Raw genomic sequence first — 20,966 nt, 5'->3', positions numbered from 1 at the left:
TACTCGTCCATCTTATATTTTTGTTCTTAAAATTGGAATAGAAAAAGAACCACATCGAATTTTCGAAAAATTCGCTTCTAGGTGCACACCCCCATGCTACAAACTAACTTTGTGCCAAATTTCATGAAAATCGGCCGAACGGTCCAGGCGCTATACGCGTCATAGGGATCCAGACATCCTACAGACATCCTCCGGACATCCAGACAGAGAGACTTTCAGCTTTATTATTAGTAAAGATGATCGCATATAATAACATTGAATAGGTGGATAGATAATATTGTTGACGGTTTAGGGGGGGAGAGTCATGACCCCTATAACCCTCCCTCTGCATCTGCTCCTGCTCGGTGCGTTGTGGCGCATAAACGATATAATCAATAGTGGCACATTAATGAAATTTCATCACTTTGAAAAACATTTTCCAGATTATGTTGTGACCAGCGTATGTTGTAGAATTTTTGAGAATAAATCGGTTAAAAGTTTGCGTAAAACATTGATTGTGCCACTATTGTCGTGGATTTCTGAGTATTTTGCTGTTTTCTTATATAATACAGATTTAGTATGCATCCTTTGCTTTCCCTCGCCGTTGATAAAATCTGAAACGTCGGTCATCAACATCGGACTGTTTAATAATTAATTCAATAAAATAAAAGTTTAAAGAACTAAAAAAAACGCGCTTTCGTAGCAAAATTAACTAAAAAGTGAAAAATAATCTTTGGATGATAGTAGTTGACCAATCACTTAATTTTAATGTAATACAAAAAAGCGTGGGGGGGGGGCTTCTTATCAGTTGTCTTGAATTTCTTCCATTTGTTGTCCAAGCAAAAATGTAAATAGACAGCACCCCACGCTTTTTTGTATTACATTAAAATTAAGTGATTGGTCAACTACTATCATCCAAAGATTATTTTTCACTTTTTAGTTCATTTTGCTACGAGAGCGCGTTTTTTCTTTAGTTTTTTAAACTATTATTTTATTTTTCTGTTTTTTAGTATTATGTTGGAGAATTATCAGGCGACGAAATTATTTATAAAACGAGTGCTAGGTAATATCTTAAAATTAAGACAAGGGCACCCCGATGGGAAGCTACTGTGAGTCATCGATGTATTTTTGCGGAAATCATATTTATATTATTTTGAAAATTTGAGATGCATTTGAATAAAAGTTTTGTTCAACAATGGTCTGATCAGCAATGAATTTACAATTGAAGGCTCACCTAAATTTTGGCATGAAATCAGTTAAAAACAATTATATTTCATGTTCTAATTACCTTGGAACATTGGAACAAATTTTGTCTGATGCAGAAAAATTAAAGGTTTTTGTAGATATCTTTAAATAATTTTTGCGAGCCTTTTTTAATGTATTTTCTTTTTTAATTTTTCCTTTTTCACATTGTTGGATTTATGCCAAAATATTGATTAAAATTGGAGGAAACTAACAATTAAAAGAGTTAATTAATTAATTTGATTATAGAATATTGCATTGTCATCTACAGGTGAAGCTAATAAAAGCGTTTTAAAAAGAAACAAAATAGCTCACCTTACTAAGTCTTCTGACTTGTACCAGTGCATCAGATACCTCTTCCATCAAAAAGTTTCTCAGACGCTTGTTCTTGTTTCACTAATCTTGCAGCATAGTATATTAACTATAGTTCCACCAAACTTTAGTTTTACCACACGAACAGTCAGCACCACACTTCGAATTTGAACTATTTGACCTTAACGCTGTGTTTGAATATTTCGATTGCTGGAAAACTTTCATAAAACTTGGCATTGGGGAACGCAGAATAAAGATTCCATTGCAACTTTGAATTCGCAATTCAATTCAACACATACACAATTCTTCAACTCCGTCATAAACTCAACTCGGCAAGTGTTAATTTGTCATTGTGTACCTTTTACGGCGCATGAGCACGACTACGTAAGGTGCAATCGCCACTCACGTACAAGTGAAAATTTTTGTTAATATTGGTAAAAATGGGAGCCGCCCCGGACAAGTGGTTAGAAATACTGGCTCCGACAGCCCAGGCCCGACGAGAGGCCATGTCAGCCTAGTCGGAAACTAGGGGCCCGGCGACACTGACGCAAAAAAAAAAAAAAAAAAAAAAAAAGGAAGGGAAGAAATGAATAAGAAAAATTAATTTGAATTTTGACATCTTGAATTCAAATTATGTTTTTCGCAATCACGAGTGTGTGTATGTAGGCGTGTGTGTTTGTGTGTGGGGGGGGTATGTGTGTTTGTGTGTAGGGGTATGTGTATGTGTGTGTAGGCATGTGTGTTTGTGTCTGTGTGCTGGCATCAGTGTGTGGGTAGTTGTATGTATGAATGTGTGTGTGGGGGGGGGTATGTGTATGTGTGTAGGCATATATGTTTGTGTCTGTGTGCAGGCATGAAGTGTGGGTAGTTGTGTGTATGTGTTTGTGTGTGTGTATGTATGCGTGTGTGTATGTGTTTTATGTGTGTATGTGTAGGTGTATGTGTGTAGGTGTGTGTATGTGTTTGTGTGTGTGTGTGTGTGTGTGTAGTTGTGTATGTATGCGCGGGTGTGTAGGATATGGAGACGGTTTTCGCTATAGGAGCAGCATCGTGAGGAGCTCGTAGACGGTGATGGTGGGGAGGGTGGCGGTGGGAAAAATCAAAAGACGCCAGAAACAGTCAAATAAGAACAACAAGCAATCGTGATTGCTCAAAAAAATAAAGGATGAAAGAAAAAGAGGGAGGCGGGGACTCCGAATAATAGAAACCGTGAAGATAAAGTAAAATTTACTCTTTTTGGTATTTACTGTAGTGGCACTTAAAATAGAGTTAATTGTTTTGTAGTAAGCAGTTTTGATTTTTTTCTCCCCCCCCCTCCCCACCTTTTTTTTTGAATAATTACGATTGCTTATTGTTCTCATTTGACTGTTTTGATGTCCTTTGATTTTACACGCACCTACATACATACGCATGCATACACGCACCTACACACATACAACCATCTACACACACACACGCATATATACAGACACCTACACATACAAACACATACTTACACACATTACACACAACTATCCACACACTCATGCCAGCACACAGACACAAATACACATGCCTACACACACATACACATACCCCCCCCCACACACACACACAAACACGCATACACACAACTACCCACACACTCATGCCTGCACACAGACACAAATACACATGCCTACACACACATACACCCCACACACATACAAACACATATAACCCCCCCCCCCCACACACACACGCCTACATACACACACACATTCGTGATTGTGAAAAACATAATTTGAATTCCAGATGTCAAAATTCAAATATTTTTGGGACGGTAGGGGGAAAGGTCGGGCGACATAACTGTCAAGGGGTTCGCCTTGGCTCTTTGTGACCCTGCCGACAGCTGCAAGCAGCAAAGGACATCATGAGTTTGTTTTGCGCCTTCGCCCTGGGTCTCCTCTTCTCCTTGTGATGATAATTTCATTTTGACTTGTGCGATCTGTAATAAAGTAAGTCTGTGGACGTAGAGCACAAAAAAAAATGTCTTTAATAATGAATTTTTAAAAAATGCTGGTTGAAAACGGCCAGAAATTATACTTGAAGGAGTATATTTATTTGAAAAATGATAGCGATACTATACTATACAAGAAGCTGACCAGCTTCGCATACATCACACAACTGCGAACATGGTGCCTTACTTCTGAACAAATACATCGAAAAGATTTACAACATAAAGAGAAGGAAATACATACAGGGCACCGGTCGGAATCGAGCCCACGACCTCCTTTACTGTGATCAGGCAGCTGCCACAGCAAGCGCTTTCCGCCGCTCTGCCACGGAGCGCGCAAAAATGACATCTCTCAAGTTCAATAAAGTATGTCAGATATACAAGTGTCTAATTTATTTTTTAAATATGCTTCGTTAGATTTTTTCCCCTAAAAATAGCTGCGTGTATTTGTAATTTGCAATTCCTAAAACTCTTTTAGATATTGTTACAAATTCTGTAAATAATAATTATTGTAGTAACGTAACCTGTAAATAGTTTCCCGTAATGAATATACAGCCCCTATACATTCGGCTGAAGTATATGAGCCCCTATTTTTCATTGATAAAATTTATGAATGAAAGAAATAAGAAAGTGTAGAACGGTGTAGCATTTTCTGGAACAGTTGAGAGGTCTCTTTCGGTGTGTATAAAAGCCGTTACGCAGGATAAAAAGTTTAGTTTCGATTGAGAATTTGTACTGAGAGTGTATTAGCTCTGTTTATTGCGAGGCATTTCGCTGTGTTGTTTTTCGTATTTGGAAGTAAATACGTGTGTAACCGTTGAGTTTACGGTGTTGTGTGATATTTGCTTAATTGCTGATGATTAATTTAGCAGTTGTTGACGCTCTTTCCTGTACATAGTGTTAATAAATTTTCTGTGTTTCCCTCAATAACTGTTTCTTTATTTCAAGAAAGTTGGACGTCGCACCGGATCCGTTACAATATGTTTAAAAGTAAATGGCCCTCACTCCGCAGATGTTATTTCCTTCTCTTCGTAATGTATATCTTTCAGTGCTGTAACATTTGTTGAAGCTGATCAAGAAATTCTTCTGATAAGAAAACAGAAATATTAGGTGTACACTGTACAACTAGAAGGGCTAAGAACTCTTGGCTTCGAGCTATGATCACAGAAACTTTTCAAATGAAAATACTTTAAAAATAGTAATAATTAAGCAATTTTGAATTACATAAATAGTCAGATAGAGATTTAATAAGTATACTAGCTGCGTCGCCCGGCTTTGCACGGTCTGCCTCAAAAATAAAAGTAATGTCAAGTGACACGTGTTCAACAATCAGGCTTCAACGGAAGAAAAAAAATCAGTAAAATTGTGCGGCAGATTACAGAAAAATATCCAAAAAGGAAACACTTGAAATCCCCCGATTGCAGGAAAAGCCTCTTAACAAAAACCAAAATTTCATTTATTCATATTCGAGAAAAAAAAAATGGCAGCAGATGTTTCATTTAATGATTTTTTGATCGAAAAATATTTCTCTGCGCGCAATTAACTCGGGGTGGATCCGTGGAGTAAAAAGTTCTAAAAATTCCACAACATACAATTTAAAAAATAATTTTGAAATTTGATTTTTTTTAAATTTAAATTTTGATTTTTTTAAGAATTATGATTTTTTTTTCTTTTAGTTTTACCGATTATTACTCCGAACAAGACAGCCCTGATAATAACAGACAAGAAATGCCCAAGTAAGCAGAAAATATTTTGTTGTAAAATTCAGAAGCTCTTACAGTTTGTCTCTGATAAGTTGAGTTATGACCTTGATAATGTTTGCCTCCGTTTGGGGAGTTTAGTAAAAATGGGGCGTGTTTATTGGCCTGGATTTAAATAGGAATACTTTTAAAAAGTCCCAACTCAACCCAAAGTCAATTAATTACACTTCTTTACAACTCCAAAAGGAGGTAAACATTGTCAAGGTCATAGATCAACTTAGCAGAGTCACACTCCACTAGTAGCATATATATCGTGGCAACATAAGACAGAATATCAGAAAAAAAAAACAGGTTGTGTCGCAAAGAACCACGATAGAAGTGAAATTTTCGTGTTACAAAGAATTTCTATTCTATTCTATTCAAGAGTCACAACTGACTTCAACTGTATTTTATGTCGAGGTCTGCATACTAGTGCCTTGCCTCCATTATTTTATATACCGATAGATGGCAGCACCATCACCGGATCGAACAGTTAATGAGAATTTAGAACTAGTCCAAGAGCTAATAGCTACCTGGTACTAGCACCCCCAGAGGTATCGTTTCACTTGGAGGACATTGAGACCACGAGCATATTTAACGTCGCCCAGTCCCCTTTAATGACGACGGTGGGTCTTCGACCAGCGGGGATCGAACCCGAGCCCCTCCGGCCCCGAGTCCAATGCCCTACCGATCAGGCTACCACGGCCCTGTTACAAAGAAACATTTTAATTATTTATTTACCACTTTTGAATGGCATCACAGATTGTGTTTATCATGTATTTATTTACATAAAATTATATACATCTGCATTAATGTGTATCATCTTCGTCCGTTAAGAAGTGAAATGGGGTTGTTTCCTTCAGTCAAAAGTAATACGTTTAGTCGGTGAAATTGATAAAATAAGCGAAAAAATTAACATGGACCCATAAAATACTTTTATTTTCTCAACAGTTATTTTTTAATTAATTTTTTTAAAAGTCCGATTTTTCAAACAAGGCGTGGTCTTTATGACGTCACAAATGGTGCTCTTTGGCGCATCTTTCCTACGCGTTTCCACGTTATGATAATCAAGAAGCGAATTAAAATTGCGCTCTACGCTTGCTATCAACCCTATCGTTGCCAATACACGTCAGTAAAGATGCGAATTAAATCTTTTGCTCTGTGAATGGCAACACGAAATGGCATTTCATCATTTGTGATGTCATCGGCAGAAGCTTAAACAATAAAAGCGCACCGATTTAAGTAATTTTTTTAAAATATTAAACTTAAATGAATTTATCAAAAAATGGTCAGATCCTATGTTTTTAAGCATGCTCTTTCAGAAAAAAATACTTTTAAAATTTTGGAAACGACCCCATTATCGTTTTAGAACACGTACTATATACTTATATTAAAGCACTACGCAATCAGACTGAAAATCACAGCGGCGCAATCAGCAGAGCGCTAGGCATCGAACCCACTGGGCCCCGGATCGAGTACTGGCCAAGACGTTTCAGGCATACGTCGGCAGGCGTTTGAGAACTAATAAATTGACTAGGACCAGCCTAGCTGGGCCAAGAGTCTGTTGCTGGTCTTTGTATTTGTATTTGCATACTCACAACAACATTGAAAATTTTAACGTAGAAAATAAATTACAAACAAAAAGAACATTAAACATTGCTCGAAATGGTTATACAATACACGAGTGTTTCAACGGATGCTCTGTTAATAACCAACAGCTGTCCTCAGTAATCGCCGAGCAGTACACGCAATCACGGACAACGAGAAGGAAAGAAAGCGAGAAGAGCGCATGTGATGCTTTTGGTCGCACAAAACCACGTCACTTTCCGTTACACAAAAAGTTGCAGACCAGAGTTTCCAAGTCCTCGCATAAAAAGGATCACTTCAAAAATTCACCAATATGATTCAAGGTTGCTTCGAAGTAATCTTGGATCTAGGAACGGTTGGCGTATTATACCAATCACTTTCGCAACATCAAAAAGATTATAACCACTCTTTGCTCTCGACAAGTTTTAAAATATTAGGTAGTAACTTGCGAAAAAGCGCACTCTAGGTCATTTTTACCGTCTATCTTTCGTCGATATTTTAACTGAATGCCAGATAATGCTGTAAATAAAGATTCATAGTGTTACAAATTCTGTAAATAGTAATTATTTTTATTATTAATTTGTTGTAATCTGGCTAAATTGGGCGTTTATTTCATTATCTTTCATCTAAAATTGTCTTAGTAACGTAACTTGTAAATAGTTTCTCGTAATAAATGCACAACTACATTCGAATGAAGTATATGGTCCCTCCATTTCTGAACGATAAGATTTGCGAATGGAGTAAAAATAAAATATGAGAAATTGGTAGAACAAGGTAGGATTTTCTGGATATTTCTTTGCCGAAAGCTGTATGGCATTTGAATGAGAGTTTAGTTTTGTTTGTGAATCGTATCAGCAGTGCGCTGGAGAGCATGTATTTAACTCTGTGTGTATTAGCCTTTGCGCTGTGTTTTTGCGTATTTTGGAGTAAATACATGTGTGACCGTTGAGGTTTATGGTGTTAATTGATATTTGCTTAATTGCTGGTGATTGATTTAGCAGTTGTAACTACATTTCCTGTACATAGCTGTAAATAAATCTCCTGTGCTTTTCTCAAGAACTGTGTCGTCATTCAAAGAAAGTTTGAAGTTGCACCAAACGAGTAAAGATAGGAATACAGTATACTCCCGATTATCTGTGCTAATCACCGGGCGGCGTAGCACGGATAATCGAAAAACACGGATAATCCGAAAAATCATTTAAGGAATATGCAGGGTAACTATTTGAGGGGAAATTAGAAAAAACTAAATGCTCACACAAACCAGGAACTTTTCGTCGAAATTTATTGCTTTAAAAAAATCGGCGATACATTTTTGTTTTCTTTGTTTGTTTAAATCGTTGCGTATGTCCGTACAAATTTTTCTTACTGCAATTATTTCTCCGTAATCGTAACCTCTTTCACTCATGTAATCCAACAAATGTTCCACAGATTGTAGAGCAGTAGAACGAAATTGTATTTTCTTCATGTTCTTCATCTTCGTTTTCGGTATCATCACTTGCGTTTGATTCAGTAACAAGTTCAATGATATTTTCGGCAGTTAGACATTGAAATCCTAATTCACATTCGTCGCTTTTAAACCACTCTTCGACATTTTCAGCGTCAACTGATTCGAAACCTTAGATTTCTTTAACTTCCTCAATGATATTATCGATAACATCATCGAAGCTTTAGAAAAGTGTGATTCCGAAATGATGCACGGATAATCCGCACACGGATAATCGGGAGTATATGGATAACAACTGCAGTTAAAAACTTCAAAATGGCAGTCATGTCGAAAACATTAACATGTGACCTCAAAGTTGGGTAAAGTATAGTTTCTTTTCCTTTTTTACATTACTTTCGGAATACATGCGCGCCTTCCTTGAAATTCTTCTGCGCCCCCTGGGGGGGGGGCGTCGCCCAGGTCCGTTCTCCAGCACGATTTAGAAAAACTTTCAATAAAAATCGACCTAGGATCTGAATTTAAACCTCGTTCTACCCAGAACTTGAAAACGTCCACTTGCCCTTACTTCTCACTGCCCCAATTAGAAACTAACACTATCTTGTCACCAAAAGAAAAAATAAATAAAATTAATTCGAATTTTGACGTCTTGAATTCAAATTATGTTTTTCGCAATCACGAGTGTATGTATGTAGACGTGTGTGTTTGTGTGTAGGCGTGTGTGTTTGTGTGTGTAGGCATGTGTGTTTGTGTCTGTGTGCTGGCATAAGTGTGTGGGTAGTTGTGTGTATGAATGTGTGTGCGTGGGGGGGGTATGTGTATGTGTGTAGGCATTTTGTGTCTGTGTGCAGGCATATTGTGTGTGTCTGTGTGCAGGCATGAATGTGTGAGTAGTTGTGAGTATGTTTTTGAGTGTGTGTATGTGTAGGTGTCTATATGTATGAGTGTGTGTGTATGTGTATGTGTTTGTATGTGTTTGTGTGTGTGTGCGTGTGTGTGTGTAGTTGTTTATGTATGCGCGTGTGTGTAGGACATGGATGCAACCTGGAGACGGCTTTCTCTATAGGAGCAGCAGCGTGAGGACCCGATCGAAAATAAAATGATAGCACGCCAAAAAAACAGTCAAATGAAAGCAATAAGCAATCGTGATTGCTCAATAAATAATAATAATAATTTGAATTTTGACATCTTGAATTCAAATTATGTTTTTCGCAATCACGAATGTGTGTGTGTATGTAGGCATGTGTGTTTGTGTAGTTAGGCCTAGTGGGTGGTATATGGGTAGTTGTGTGTATGTGTGTTTGTGTGTGGGGGGTATCTGTGGGTATATGTATGTGTTTGTGTGTCTGTATGCATATGTGTATGTGTTTGTGTGTGTATGTGTAGGTGTCTGTATGTATGCGTGTGTGTATGTGTTTGTGTGTGCGTGTGTATGTTTGTGTGTGTATGTGTTTGTGTGTGCGTGTGTATGTTTGTGTGTGTGTGTGTATGCGTGTGTGTAGGATATGGACGCAACCTCGGGACGACTTTCGCTAGAGGAGCAGCATGGAGCCGGTCGACGGTCATGCTGCACAGGGTGCTGGCGGGAAAATAAAATCATACGAACGCCAAAAACAGTCAAATGAAAGCAATAAGCAATCGTGATTGCTCAAAAACGAATAAAGATCCGTTTTTGGGAAAGTCACCCCTAAGTAGGCTGGACGTAACGAAAAAACTAGTTCGGAGGAGATTACGAGTACAATGGAAATTTCAATCAAAATTTGAGTGGAAACCTTATAAAGAATGCTTAACAGTCTTTACTTCATGCAGGGATGTTAAAAATAAGGATTAATCGTCTCTTGCTATCAGCAAATCAAGACTTTCATGCTGATTAACGGGAAGTTTGAAGCGAGTTTTCTATTAAATTTTGATTCTCAGTTAACAAACGTCGTTTCACGAATATATATTTAAAAAAAAACTTGTTTCGAGAACGCTTGGTAATGGCAATAATCGTTTTCTTTGTTTTCAACCGATTTGAAGTGAACTCTACCAGAGACGGATGCCAACAATCCTTAGGTGCAATATATCGTTCAATCATTCTCAAGTGACTGTTCGGAAGCTACTCTAGAATGCTGTTTTGTAGTAGTTTGAATCTAATAGGGAGTTTTTAAAGATGAAGAAATTTTGTTATTCTCCAAATAAGCAACCAAACGCTCTAGTTATCTGATTACTCAATAGATGGCGGCACTCTTTTGTATGTATTGAAAGTGGCGCCATCTACTGAGTAACTATAAAACTAGAGCAGCAAATCTCTCACTAAGAGAATTTCGTAATTTTAATTAATTATTTATGTCATTTCTTTCAATTATTTTTTCGCGTTTTAAGTTGTACTAATGTTAATAAAATAATTTACCTTGCATCCCGTTTCTCACACGGCTCAAAGAAACACTTAGTGGCAGGATCACTTTGAACCAGGTTAAGCATTCATTTTAAATTGTGTTTAACAGTTATTATTAGGGCTCGACCGATGGCATTTTTAGGCCAATGGGCCGATGCCGATTGTTGGCCGATTGTTCAAAGATGGCCGATGACCGATTGCCGATTGTTTTCCTCCAAATGGCCGATGCCATTGGCCGATGGCAAAAAAAAAAAAATCTAACGGAAATAAATTGATAAGATTGTCAGGGATGTAAAGGATCATTCATTCATCTCATTTTACTTCCTTTCTACGAATAAGGACTTGTAATCAAAAAAAAAATCAAATTTCGACCTAATTTCTATTTTACGATCACCCAATTTAAACTTCACAAGTTTTTCGGCACATCTGTACACGCATATGTACCAAAGAACATATAGATGACCAAAATATCCATTTTAAACACTTCCTCAGTTAATTATCGCAAGTTCTCTTGTGATGTTTTCATACGCGTAAACTTGCGTCACTCAGAAACGTTATGATATGGTAAGTTGAAAACTCATACGTACGTAGTATGATCTAAAAGTTCGAGGACAAGCAGTATAAAACCTTACCCTGAATAGTTCACATTACCGAAGCACGTCTACAAAATAATCTCCTTGAACGACTATGCACTTCTGCCAACGTTCGTATAGCTTTTAGAAGAACTCCTGGCAGCCATTTTTCTCAACCTCCTGCAAGGGCTCTTGCGCTGCTGCTTTCACTTCATCGTGCGGAGAAAGGCGACTTTCATTTTGAGGATACACGGTTTGATTGATCAATGCTCTGATATGACAAACAAATAACGTAACGTTTCGTCGGACTTAGCTCCGTGTGACTCTTACCTGTTCCCAGCAAAAAAACATTTGCATGGACGCCGCTTTCTTCCGTCAGGAGAAGATAAAGCTGCATCATAGTATGCGAAAAAGGCTTCCAGGAGTGTTTCCAAAAGTTATGTGAACACTGGCAGAAGTACGTAGTCCCTCAAGGTGACCCTTTGAAGGTGGATGTGCTTCGCAATGTGAACTATTCTGGGTAAAGTTTTATACAGCTTGTCCCCGAAATTTTGGATCGTACTACGTACAATCTATATAGGATGTAGTTATGCTTCTCTTTTTTGACTGTTGTATGATAATAGAAAAAGAACAACAGCCAAAAAAAAAAAAGAAAGAAAAAGAGGAATAAAAACAAAGACACTGTTTAATAACCAACTGATTTGTTTTTTTTTTTTTTTAATTGAACATATAACTAAGATTTCAGCAATATTGTAATAATGTATGGATTATGTACACTATACATAGTTAAAAAACTTTAAATTATGTTGTTTAATCATTCAAATAAAGTAAGTCACAAGTTGGAATAACTCACAATATTAAACTTCGTTCCCAACTTCGGCCTCATTTGTTTAGTAGAGAACCGCTACCACCAACGCCTCGGAAGAGTTTCTGAGTCGACTTCAGCACTTCCGAAGAAAAAATTCAAAATTCCGTTTGATTTCCGAATTATGTCACCATTCAAAACGTCTTTAATCAATTTCTTACATTAATGCTCTAAATTATTCCTAAACAATAGATTAAGTTAAAAAAAATCTGTAATTTTATGAATGGTGTTAGTTTTAAACAACTTGGAAGTGCAACTAGAATTTAATTTCAGAAATACAGGGAGGGGGGGGGCACGCAAGTGTTCTAAAAATTACCGTCGGTTCAACGGGAATCTAACAAAATGACACAAAAACCGGTTTCGCCATCTCATATTTGTTTCCATGGTCTCCAATTCGCAATATACACTCTATAACAAAAGAATCGACGCAAAAAGAAGCAATCATCCGATTGCTTTGAAATTTTGCATGCATGATTGTTTTGACCAAATATGCAAATGATTGAAATTTGGTGTCCAATGAATGAATAGTTTGATCCCCAGCGCATCGAAACTGTGCATCCAACAGATGTATATAAAGAGCAGTTCTTCAACAGTTGTTAAAACTTTCGGTTTGATTGCAATTCAGATTACCTTTCAACAACTTAAAAATGCCTCGTCGCATGGTTCGTGCTCATTACGAGCAACTGCCAGAGTTTAAACGAGGTCATATCATTGGATTGAAAGAGGCCGATTGGTCAAATCAGAGAATCGCTCGTCATTTGAGTCGAAGCGATGCGGCGATTCGAAGATACTGGCAAGGATGGGTGGAAAATGGCAGAGTTCGGTGTTAGGATGTTAGCGGTCGACCTAGAGTCACAACAGATCGTGATGACTGAGTGATTGTCCGATCAGCTATCACAGCGCTTTCTTCATCTCTATGAACCATCAGACGTTCAACCGAAACACCAGTGTCCATCATGACCATTTGCAGACGGTTGGGACAACGAAATCTACGCTCGCGCCGTTCGTTACGCCACCTGCCACTGACGCCTACACACTGCCGAGCCAGATTACAGTGGTGCATGGCTCGATCAGGTTGGAATGGTGCCGACTGGGGATGTATGGTCTTTAGCGACGAATCCCGCTTCCAACTGTGTCATGACGATCATCGAAGACGTGTTTGGAGACACCCAGGGCGGAGGAGGGATCCTGGTTTCACATTTGCACTCCGCACTGGCCCTCAACAAGGCATTATGGTCTGGGGTGCCATTTCCTTTGATAACTGGATCCCTTTGGTCGTAATTAGAGGTACACTTACTGCACAGTGGTACGTCGACGATATCCTAAGATATGTTTTGTTGCCCTTCCTTTTGCAGTACCCTCGGCTGGTTTTCAACAGGACAATGCCAGATAATATACGGTATGTGTTGCTATGAACTGTCTGCAAGCTTGTCAAACTCTTTCGTTGCCTGCCAGATCATCAGATCTCTTTCCCATCGAGCATGTCTGGAATATGATGGGATGGCGATTGTATCTGGCAAGGAATGTTGATAACCTCGTCCTACAATTGGAGCGAATTTGGCCGGAAATACCGTAGGACAACGTCCGGGAGCTTTATCGGTGTTTCCCACGTCGTACTTCCGCTTGTATCTAGGCTAGAGGCGGGTCAATACCTTATTGAACTTTTTACTGTAACTCTGACATAAATTATTCAATTGTTCTAAGAATTTAATCATTTACTATTCTGTGCATTGTCTTCCTATCCACCATTTTTTGTCTCAATCGGATCACTCCTTCTTGGTGCGTCGATTTTTTTGTTATAGAGTGTATCACCAAATGATCGTCAGTCTGAGACGCTATATTAGTTTTGTATTGAAATAAGTAATTGATAGCCACAAAAAAAAATTTGTAAATACACTTTTTAGAACACGCGATCGAAAATAAAAAGGGAAGTGCCCAACTGGAACGTACGCACACCCCGCAGGCGAAATTTTAACCTTCTACAGCTTACCATTTTTGAGTTATGACTTATGAGAGATACATACGTACATCCAGCCGCAAGATACAACGCAATAATTAACTTGTTTGGTACCTGAATGCAGTATTAAAAACTCTTTCAGGGGTGACTAAAATAGAAATTCATACTGAAGTTAAGTAAACAATTTTATATGAAAACAATAACGTCCTTTACTTTGCATTAAAAAGTAAAACAGCAAAGGACTTTTTTTTTTTTTTTTTTCGAAAACATCGGCCAATTCCATCGGCTTTTCGATGTTTTTTAAGGCTGATGGGCCGATGTTTCCTGCAAGTTAGCATCGGCCGCCGATGCCGATGGCTAAATTGTTGAACCATCGGCGCCGATGCATCGGTCGAGTCCTAGTTATTATACCTAAATTTTAGATATTCATACGATTTTTTTTTTTTTTTTTTGCTCATCACAGATGATCATTTAAAATATTCTTGGCGCATTTAAAAATAGACAACTTGTTAATCAAAGTAACCCTGAATGAATGTAATACATTTGCTTGTGCGTAAAAAAGCAGATTAATGAAATTATTTCCCTAATTGCAGGAGTCATATCATTCTCTGCCTTGGCGGGCATCCTGGTCGCCATATTGTGCGCCGTAGTCGTGATAGGCGTGGTCACACTCTGCTGCGTCAAATTCCGGACGAACGGACGCAAAAGTTATAGCAGATCTCGAGTGGCGAGCATCGCAGACCTCCCGGGCTCCCGAAAATCGAGAGCGTGCAGTGAAATGAACAATGGCGAAAATGATGAAATGTATTATGAAATCATGTCATAAAGATTTTCATTCTTTGTTTAGCTATATTTTGAAATTGAAACAATATAGTACGTGTTTCAGGATTATTGGGACAAAGAGAAGCAAGAATTATACGAGAACATCAAATGCAATGCTGACGCGCTACATGCACACAAAACCAGAAACTGATGGATGCGAAATAGGTCACAAATTTATAACACAAAGACGATTTTGCACAATATTAAAGTTTTTGAAAACGGTTTTAAGCGGTTGTTGAAATTTGCGGCCTGCAGCTGTATTCCACGCGTCGTCATAACAAAGCACTGACCGTCGCAATGAGGAACCATTCTGACAAACTTTCATTGATCACTACATTTTTGTTGTGACGCGCGTGCTAGAGCACACAGGCCGCAACTTTAAACAACTGCATCATTACACCTTTCTTAAAGACTGAAGTATTGTGTAAAATCGTCTTTTTTTTTTGTGTAGTCAATTTGCGACCTGTTTCACTCCCTTCAGTTTCTGGCTTTGTGTGCACGTAGCGTGGCGGCTTTGTGTTTGCGAACGTATGTTCCTGTATGATTTCTGCATTTTATCGTCCCCTTCAACATCCCTTAAAGTTTGTCCCAAGCATTCTGAGACACCCTGTCCTGTATTGTACGTTGTATTTCCTGATGACTTGGCCTCATTATTTCTATTACAACCTCTTCTTTTCCAGGGAAAAAAAATTAAAAAGTGAAACCGTAAATCTTTTTACTTTCTTCTATATCTAATATATAGAAGAAAGTATTGGATTCGTGCAAATTTTCGAATTTCGAATTTTGACGGATTCGAACGTTTTGAGGTGTGCTGAGTCCATTTCGACCATTTTTGGAAAATGTCTGTCTGTCTGTGTGTGTGTGTGTATGTATGTATGTGTGTGTGTATGTATGTGTGTCACGTCTGTGTGTGACCAGTTTTTTGTGGCCGCTCTACAACAAAAACTACCGCATGAAATCGAACGAAATTTAGTACACATATGTGCCCCTATGTGAACTTGTGCCCATTAGTTTTTGGCGCGAATTCCTCCAAGGGGGGTGGAGCAATGGGACGTTTTTCGAGTTACGCATGCTTGCTATTCCTCAGGAAGTAACTGGCGGAATCAAACAAAATTTGGTCCATATGTTGGTATTAACAGGAACAGATGCTGATTCAATTTTGGTGTCAATAACTCAAACGGGGGTTGAGCTATAGAACGTTTTTTGTCGTCAATTGTGACTGCTGTATCTCAAGAAATAAGGAACGGAATGAAAGAAAAATTTATCGGCAAGTAGCCCTTAGTGGGTATAAGAACTGATTTTATTTTTGTGTCAACAGCTAAAAAGGGGGGTAGCGCAATCACCCGTTCTTTTTTTCCATTTTGAGTGCCCTATCTCAAGAAGTAATGCTACGTTCTGGTTGAAATTTGGAATATATGTGAATCCATATGTAAACAGGCTTTGGTTCAATTTTGACGCCGATCGCTCCAAGAGGTGTTGATTTTTTTTTTTTTTTTTTTGCGAATAAAAAATATTTTTATTAATGCAACAATAAGAAAGATAAATCGTAATAGATTGTCGTCTGCGTATTTCTCGTGATTTTAATTGCATGGAAATGATCGGAAATATTATCTCAATGATTTAAAATTTTTAACTGTTGCCATCTTATGTTTGTTAACAAATAAAATATTTGTAATTAATTCAAGCAAGGCTTTTAAAATAACTTTCAATTTTCGCTCTTTGCTTTGCTTTTGCAATAATTCAGACATTGGGATGGTCGTCAAGTTTTTGCATGTGTCATTTTGTTTTCATTGGGAATATTGCTTCCTCGTCAAGCATGGGGAGGGATCAGAAAAAAAAAGAAAAATATAGAAGAAAGTTTCGTGATGGCCACAACATACTAGTAATTGTATGGAAATGATCGGAAATGTCGATTCGATTCGATTCAGAGTCACAACTATAGTGCCTAGAAGGGGTAGTGTTGTGATCGAAGCGGAAACCGTAGCACCAAAACGGAGGAAACAACTAGGTGGCGCTGATGTCCCCGCCGGCGTCAGAACTACGCTATTCCTCGCATCGTAGCATCGTTATTTATTTTGTAGATTTACAACAAATCTTATCAATCAGGGAAAAAACAATACAAAATGTTTATTCGGAAAATATATTTCACCTAATATATTGATAAACTGAGATAAAATTTAAAAAAAATGCTGTTAATGAAAAACTTTTGATACATAATTTCTGTTTTCGTTGTGTGCGTCTTTCATCATTTTCGGTGTATCAACGAAACAGAAATAGTTATGATATTTCCAATTTATTTTTGTTAAAATTTGGCAAAGATGTTTTCTCTTTTTTTTTTTTTTTTTTGCAATTTGTTTTTATGAAACTCACTCCAAAAAAAAAAAATAATAATAATAATAATAAATGCTAAAAATATAACTTCATAATTCGGAAAGCTCGAAAGTGTTCACAATTTTTTAAGCATGCAGTTCCTTTAATTCCATTAGTGAATTCAAGATGAAAAAACAGAACAATATTAATAATGTAGTTATAGTAATACATATCTATATCTACAAATTAGTTTTTTGAGAATTAATGCTTCAAAATGTTTTCAGGCAAAAAATTTAGAAAATTAATAGTAAGGTACCTATATTTTGATTTATATAGCAGTTATTCAGTTTTGCTCTTTTTTTCTTTTAACATCAATCATAAAGCATAAGTTAATTTTGGATAGCTTATTAAAGAACATAGTTACCTGTAAATTGTAAGTTTTCATAACAGGCAAATATAATTGCTCCTTCTCCAGACACAATTTTAGACCAGGACTTCGATGGAAGAGAGACACCCTCTATAGTCTTTAAAACGTTTTCATCATTGCTTGGGCTTTCGTCAATAAGTAAAGCTGATGAACAGTCATCAGATTGAGTTTTCCTTTTTTTGGTAGGAGGTGGTTCATCACTTCTCACCTTAGGAGTACGTTGATGTGGTAATTGCTTTGACAAATACTGAGGCAAATTCGGGAAAACAGTTGGGAAGGCATCCGCTGTCAGGCAAGGTCTTGTACGCGGTAAAGTTACTTCTTTACCATCAATGATATATTGATAATGTCGTTTTATAAAACGGTCATCAAAATGCAGTTCACATACCACAGAAAACTGATCCAGATCTTTGTCCGAGCGAGGAATATTCTTTTGCCACTTACGAAAAAAAGTATCATCCTTTGGAGTACAAAAAAGCGTAACTTTGTTTTTATTACTTTTGTATCCACTCGTACAACCAGGAACAAAGCATGTCCTATCGCTTTTCTTCTTTTTATTATTTGTAGCCATGAAGAAGCAAATATTAGTTCTGAAAAAACAGTGCTTTCCGCAACAATAACGATTTTAAACACTTTGTTCAGGATCAACAATGGGAATTCAAGATAAATAAACAACGCCGGCGAGAGCTCGCGCGCCCTCTCGCGGTTGCCTCTTTTTAAGTGCGATATTTTTAACATTAGCTCAATGGCCGATCGCAACACTACCCCTTCTAGGCACTATAGTCACAACTGACTTCAACTGTATTTATGTCGAGGACTGCATACTAAGTGCCTTGCCTCCATTATTTTATATACCGATAGATGGCAGCACCATCACCGGATCGAACAGTTAGTGAGAATTTTGAACTAGTCCAGGAGCTAATAGCTACCTAGTACTAGCACCCCCAGAGGTATCGTTTCACTTGGAGGACATTGAGACCACGAGCATATTTAACGTCGCCCAGTCCCCATTAATGACGACGGTGGGTCTTCGACCAGCGAGGATCGAACCCGAGGCCCTCCGGTCCCGAGTCCAATGCCTTACCGATCAGGCTACCACGGCCCCATCGGAAATGTCATTTCAATGATTTAAAATTTTTAACTGTTGCCATCTTATGTTTGTTAACAAATAAAATATTTGTAATTAATTCAAGCAAGGCTTTTAAAATAACTTTCAATTTTCGCTCTTTGCTTTGCTTTTGCAATAATGCAGACATTGGGATGGTCGTCAAGTTTTTTCATGTGTAATTTTGTTTTTGTTGGGAATATTGCTTCCTCGTCAAGCATGGGGAGGGATCAGAAAAAAAAAAGAGAAAAATATAGAAGAAAGTTTCGTGATGGCCACAACATACTAGTTTGTATTTATTTTGTAACTAGAAAGTCGCCCGTCAAGGTATGACGGTTGAAAATTGCTTCTACATTTTAACGAAACCATTGCCTGTTTGGTGATATTTTGATAGTTGAAGTTGTAACCCTAACTCCAGTGGATTAAGCCTCCAATAGGTAGCCTTCATTGCTAACCATTTTTTTCGTTTCTTCATTTCTCTGAAATCAGTTAAGTTGCCGGATTGAGTTCAGCCTTGTCACAATACCAAAACAGATTATCAAATTATCATGCCGAGGTGCGAGTTTCATAGTTGAAAGACTCGGGTTACCCGATCATCGGATATTATTCATATGAGGATTCATATTTTTCATTGCATAAAACTTTTATCTCCAACATTTTTAAAATTCCTACTATCGTTTTTTTTTTTTTTTTTTTTTGTCAGTCAGGGAAGTTATTTTACCGATCGACCATATTCCCTCGTCGTTTTCGGCCAGTCACGTGAACAAAATTGCATCCGATTCACCAATCAGTTGACATTTTCGTCACGTGACCAAGTTGAAAGCGATTAACAAAACTGCTGGGGGCTGATCGAGTGGTCTTGATTTGGTAAGAAACATACAACACATAAAACCACGGATACACTACGATTACAACAAATACACGAGTCAATATGTTTATTTAAATTTTGTATGGCGTTTTTTTTTCTTATGTTGTTTCATATTTTTAAATTGAATTTTTTTTTTTCAATTCACTGAGTTTAAAAAAGGAAAGATGAAAATAATTCATTTTTTATCGAACTTTTTTTTTTAAACAAAAGGAAGGCAGAAGTAAACGATAACGATTCATCCCTCAGAAAAGAGACGAAAACTTTTGGCGGAAGTTGTCTCGCCACGGAATTGTAAAAAAAAAAAAAATGGGGAGTGAGGGTATAATTTTGAAGTTAGTTTGAATTACTTTGAAATGTTCATTTGTAAAAATAACAAAAATCGAAAAAACAAAATAAAACTAGTATGTTGTGGCCATCACGAAACTTTCTTCTATATTTTTCTCTTTTTTTTTTCTGATCCCTCCCCATGCTTGACGAGGAAGCAATATTCCCAACAAAAACAAAATTACACATGAAAAAACTTGACGACCATCCCAATGTCTGCATTATTGCAAAAGCAAAGCAAAGAGCGAAAATTGAAAGTTATTTTAAAAGCCTTGCTTGAATTAATTACAAATATTTTATTTGTTAACAAACATAAGATGGCAACAGTTAAAAATTTTAAATCATTGAAATGACATTTCCGATGGGGCCGTGGTAGCCTGATCGGTAAGGCATTGGACTCGGGACCGGAGGGCCTCGGGTTCGATCCTCGCTGGTCGAAGACCCACCGTCGTCATTAATGGGGACTGGGCGACGTTAAATATGCTCGTGGTCTCAATGTCCTCCAAGTGAAACGATACCTCTGGGGGTGCTAGTACTAGGTAGCTATTAGCTCCTGGACTAGTTCAAAATTCTCACTAACTGTTCGATCCGGTGATGGTGCTGCCATCTATCGGTATATAAAATAATGGAGGCAAGGCACTTAGTATGCAGTCCTCGACATAAATACAGTTGAAGTCAGTTGTGACTATAGTGCCTAGAAGGGGTAGTGTTGCGATCGGCCATTGAGCTAATGTTAAAAATATCGCACTTAAAAAGAGGCAACCGCGAGAGGGCGCGCGAGCTCTCGCCGGGCGTTGTTTATTTATCTTGAATTCCCATTGTTGATCCTGAACAAAGTGTTTAAAATCGTTATTGTTGCGGAAAGCACTGTTTTTTCAGAACTAATATTTGCTTCTTCATGGCTACAAATAATAAAAAGAAGAAAAGCGATAGGACATGCTTTGTTCCTGGTTGTACGAGTGGATACAAAAGTAATAAAAACAAAGTTACGCTTTTTTGTACTCCAAAGGATGATACTTTTTTTCGTAAGTGGCAAAAGAATATTCCTCGCTCGGACAAAGATC

General features: G+C 37.6%; 1 protein-coding gene across 1 annotated transcript in view; it reads left to right on the top strand.

Moving 5' to 3' along the window:
• LOC129217677 (macrophage mannose receptor 1-like) overlaps positions 1-15,560 on the top strand; it is a 54,264-nt gene extending 38,704 nt beyond the window's left edge. Inside the window, exons 11-12 of the mRNA XM_054852008.1 lie at positions 5,185-5,244; positions 14,640-15,560. Coding sequence (XP_054707983.1) covers positions 5,185-5,244; positions 14,640-14,872 — 293 coding nt within the window. The 3' untranslated portion in view covers positions 14,873-15,560. The remainder of the gene's footprint in view (positions 1-5,184; positions 5,245-14,639) is intronic.
• The last annotated feature ends 5,406 nt before the right edge of the window (positions 15,561-20,966 follow it).

Source organism: Uloborus diversus, chromosome 2 (genome assembly GCF_026930045.1).
Source record: "Uloborus diversus isolate 005 chromosome 2, Udiv.v.3.1, whole genome shotgun sequence".
Lineage (NCBI taxonomy): Eukaryota > Metazoa > Arthropoda > Arachnida > Araneae > Uloboridae > Uloborus > Uloborus diversus.
The sequence above is the reverse complement of the archived record's forward strand: the minus strand, read 5'-3'. Positions and strand labels throughout refer to the sequence as shown.